The following is a 4,757-nucleotide window of genomic DNA, read 5'->3' as shown; positions in this document are numbered from 1 at the left end:
AACCTTTACTCCAGGTTGCCAAAACGGTAGTTTCTTCACTCAGCTGAGACGGAATACCTCACTTTTTGAAAATATTTTCTTTTTTTTTTTGTTGAAAAGGCCAAGGTCTGAAAAATAAGTGGCCTAAAACCGGTGAGAAAACTAGATTTGGGGGTACCCTAGGCTGATTTCTATTATGGTTCAGCCCCCCCCCCCCCCAGTCTGGAAGAAGTTCCCGCGCCACTGTAATGCGACCAAAATAAAACGACACTTCATCGGCATATTTTCTCAAAGCCTTTAATGAAGTGTTTTGGCGGTATACATCGGCTTAATTAAGTTGTAGATTATTTCTATGTTCCCAGTTCCCACTCAATTGCCAATCCTGCCACCTAAAAGCTATTAAATTTGTTGGTGTAGGTACCTTAACCTACTTCACAATCGTTCAAAAGGCATGAACTGAAGAATGTTCTCTGTTTGATTTAAACGGTAAAAAGACGACGCCCTGTTACTTTACCACCGTCTATGTATTGTTGTGCCTTCACTTTTGATTGACGCATGAGCCACACCTCACGTCTCAACAACTGGGCGAACCAACAAGAGAAGGTCAAACTTGAATTCGAGTCCATGATAACGAAGTTTGTTATATTTTTTGTTGTTTGTGAGCAGCTGCCAGCTCAGGACCTAACCGCAGAATCGGATCGGATCCGAAATCGGCGGACGTTAGGCATAAAGACTCAGATCCAAAATCAGAGGACGTTCCAGGCAATGGCCGATCTCGGTGCCTTGCGGGCTGCCTAGCTCACAGGCAGACACGCTGTACCTACATGTAAAACGGCCGGCCAAAATGGTCTCTAATCAGATTCACTCGCGTGTTTTGCAGCGTCACGTCACATCAGTAGCGGCGGAACACCTTCTTAAGGGGTCACTGCCGACTTTTGGTTCCATTCTTTCCATGCAACGCCGTTAAAATGCGAAAATCAAAGGGGGCACGGTGCCCCGGTGCCCTCCCCGTTCCGCCGCCTATGCGTCACGTTGTTTCGGGGCAGTTGCCAATAGCTTTTCTCGATAGGTAATATTTCATTAAAGCATTAGAACTTTTAAACGGCACCGGCAGCATAAAAAAGACAAGACTGCAAAGGCGACGGAGAGCGTCATCGTTTTAACAATTGCAGCGGGCATAAAACACTTTTTCTTCGTTCTATGGGCAACACAACGATTCGAAGTTGTTTTGTTTGTTGCCGCAGTACCCTTTCCCTCCAAAGAAATAAGAAAAGTAATTGAGTTACCGCTGACGGACCACACCAGCATTTCATATGTCAGACTGTACACGGAATAAAATGCCTATGGGCTGCCGTAACGGGAGCACTGGCGCTGTTCAGTGGGTGAATGGTCTGTGTCAGCGACAGCCCCCACCCGCGACTGGGGCGTCCGCCAAGGTCCCCCTGCGGTCCAGGTGCATTGACTTTTCCTGACATGTTCGCATGCAATATTTTTTTACTGGCCTCTCGAACCCTATTGCGAGTTAGATGAATCCCCTCGACCCCGGTGGCCTTTCATTTTCCGTTACCTTTCCAAAATTACTCAGCCGTTTCGCAATCCCCGATCCAGAAAGCCCCACGCTGAAAGAGGATAACATTGGCAGGGTCAGTTCGGGCGCGAGTATAGCGGTGAGGTGCCGGCCGGCCGGACCCCAGTCAGGCTCCGGCGGGCGGGCGGGTCGGACGGGCGGCGCGACTGGCAGCGACAGCGGTGGACACGGCTGGGCGGTGACTGGTGTGGAGCTAGGGTGGGGCGACAGGGAACTGAGGGAGACAGCGGCAGTGCAGCACTGCAGTCCGCCCGGATCACCGGAAGACGCACTACCCCGACAAGATCTCATCCGAGACCTCTTCCTCTACCTCACAATGGCGCCTCGCAGCTCTCTGACCGTCCTCACCCGCACTGCGGCAGTCCTCTGCTGTCTATCCGTCGTCACCGCAATCAACCACGTCACCCAGCAGGGCGGCAACCAGGACCCGAACCAGGGCGTGTACCGGCGCTGTGCCGACGGCAGGAGCGTGGCCGTGCCGTGTCTGCAGCCGACCACCGACTGCACGGACCGCTCCGTGCCCAGCCGCATCCCCGGCTCGTGCGTGCGCTGGTATAGCTGCTGCAAGGAGCCGCCGCGCGACGTCGACTACGTGCGGTCGCCGGAGGAGAAGGCAGCGCGCAGAGGCGAGATGTACCAGAAGGCCGTCGGCTGGCTGGTCGCCGGCGCCAGGGCCATCAAGACCATGTGGAACTCGTTCCTGGACAAGGTGCGTGGCGAGAAGGCCTCTGGAGCGCAGCATCCGCCGTATGGCCATCATATACCCCCGGGGGCAGAGCCCCACGCCTGGCGCGGGCCTGTCTACGACGAACAACATCAGGGTTACGGAAACCACCGGAATCCTGGTAGCCAGCAGCCGAACGGAGTGTACGGATACGCGAACAGCAAGAGCTACCAGAGTTCCCCGATTAAGAACTGGGTGACCGACTATAAGTCGTCGACCAGTGGGTACGGGTCACCCACTAAGCCGTCGAGGGGAGGTTATGGTCGGCCCAGCTGGCCCCCGAACAGCTTCACGTCAACGTCGAGCACTAAGTTCCCGAGCGGGTCTGGCTTCTCCTCCCGACTGCCGACGAAGCCGAGTCACTTCTCCACGCGTGTACCGACGGTAGCCGGCGACCTAACGCCTCCGAGCCAATTCATGCCAAGTTCTCCGACTACGCCGGACAAAATGACCCCTAGCCGCTTCCCGACGCGCGTGCCGACTATTCCTGGCGATTTGGTGCCGCCGTCGACGGACTCGGCCTCTGAGCGCACCACGGCGACCACCCGACGGCCACTGACGGGAGCAGACGCTATCGTGGCCGAGGCTGCGCGCCGCTGGCTGCCCTCCGATTGCGGCCGACTCAGTCCGCTGAGCAGTTTCAGCGGGCTGGGCCGCCGCCGCCGACGCCGGGACATCACCGGCGGCCACCCGGCCGACCGCTCGCGCTGGGCCTGGATGGCCGTCATCGGGATGCGTCAGCCCGGCGAGAACTGGGCCGAGAACCGCGGCCAGGGTCCTGTCTGGATCTGCGGCGGCGCGGTGGTCACCCCGCGGTTCGTGCTGACGGCGGCGCACTGTGTCGGGGGTAGGGCGCTCGACAAGCTGGTGGTGCGGCTGGGCGAGTACAACCTGTCGTCGACGACGGATGGGCCGCACCAGGACCGGCTGGTCAGCGCCGTCACGCTGCACCCGCAGTTCGTCAGCCGACAGAACGACGTGGCGCTGCTGCGACTGGACGTGCCGGCCGAGTTCGGTCTGCTCGTGCGGCCCGTCTGCCTGCCGGTGCCGGGCGCGCCGGTGCCGCCGCCCGGCCTGCGCCGAGTCGCCGGCTGGGGCCGACTCTCCTTCGAGGGCGCCGGCGCCGCCGTCCTGCAGGAGGCCAAGCTGACACTGGTGCCGGCCGACGCCTGCGAGTCCATCTACCGACGTCTCTCCAGCTTTGGCGAGTCGTTCCCGGGCGGCGGCTTTCTGGGCACCAAGCTGTGCGCCGTAGACCCGAGCACACGCGGCGCAGACGCCTGTCTGGGCGACTCGGGCGGCCCGCTGACCGGCCTGCGGCCCGACGGACGGTTCGCGCTCGTCGGTATAGTCTCGCTGGGCGTCGGCTGCGGCGACCCCGACTTCCCGGGCGTGTACACACGGGTGGAGAGCTATGTGCCCTGGATAGTGGCAGTGATAGCGACTGCAGAGGCTGAGGCTGCCGCCGCGGCCAAGACCGTCTAGCTTAGGGTTGCCATACATGTAAAAACGCAACCTTGCATGGTGTGCGTGGTACTCGTATACTACATACCTGGCACAGTTCTAGGTTGAAGTAAGGAAAACAGTTTGATGTGATGCAGGGGCATTTACGTTGTCAGTCCACTGCATAAGTGGCCTGACAAATAACAAAATAGTTAAACACGCTTATGTTATTACTGGTTAACGCGGGCGTCACTTGGTAGGTATGCTGAGTTGTAAGCAATCTAATCGTGTCTAGCAATGCCCGTGGGCAAGCGGATACATAAAGCATTATGCCATTATGGATTGAATGTTATCTGACCAGGTATGATGATGAACCTTGCCCTTGACGAATACATGGGTGCATTTCATTACCAGTTCGACTGCTAATGCCAAGTTACCCAAGGCCAGGTGCACGTCAGCGCGGACTTTCACGCATGATACATCTCGTATGTCCGTTACATAACCTCTCAACGCCGAGCTGCATGCCCACGCATATTCCATTATCCGAACTTAATTTCGTCCGATTGGCAAAACGCGGAAACCCTCTAATCCTAATCCGACTCTCCCCAATCAGCGGAAGTTCAGTCGATTCGCCGTCGATTCAAAGAAATGCACGAATCTCACTCGTGCAAACCAGACATTCGTGCACAGAGAAGTGTGACAGGAATAAGCCATTATCACAGGCCCTTTCTCTACGCATGAGATTAGCCGTCTTCATTTAGCTACCCAAGTGTGACCAAACGATGGCGATGTAACATTTACCGACAAGGTCGAAACACGTGGCCATTTATTGTTATTTGTTACAATTAAGCTCCACTTTGTTGTTGTAAGGGAAAGTATTGTTGCACATCATATTCGTTGAAGGCGGCGGAAAGTGAGCTATTTTTCAATCGTGCTATCGATTCGCAATAAATATTGACGGACGAACTCAATTATTGGACGAGATTCACGAACACATCCTTGAATCACCGCCGACACACCAAA

At 56.5% G+C, this 4,757-nt stretch overlaps 1 protein-coding gene across 1 annotated transcript; it reads left to right on the top strand.

Moving 5' to 3' along the window:
- The first annotated feature begins 1,690 nt into the window (after positions 1-1,690).
- On the top strand, positions 1,691-4,180 carry LOC122384038 (serine proteinase stubble-like). The gene has a single exon (XM_043371006.1). It carries the CDS (start codon positions 1,884-1,886, stop codon positions 3,774-3,776), a length of 1,893 nt encoding a protein of 630 aa, XP_043226941.1. The 5' UTR covers positions 1,691-1,883; the 3' UTR covers positions 3,777-4,180.
- The last annotated feature ends 577 nt before the right edge of the window (positions 4,181-4,757 follow it).

This window comes from Amphibalanus amphitrite, unplaced genomic scaffold (genome assembly GCF_019059575.1).
Source record: "Amphibalanus amphitrite isolate SeventyFive unplaced genomic scaffold, NRLGWU_Aamphi_draft 000180F_arrow, whole genome shotgun sequence".
NCBI classification, from domain to species: domain Eukaryota; kingdom Metazoa; phylum Arthropoda; class Thecostraca; order Balanomorpha; family Balanidae; genus Amphibalanus; species Amphibalanus amphitrite.
This window is presented reverse-complemented; position numbering and strand designations above follow the sequence as displayed.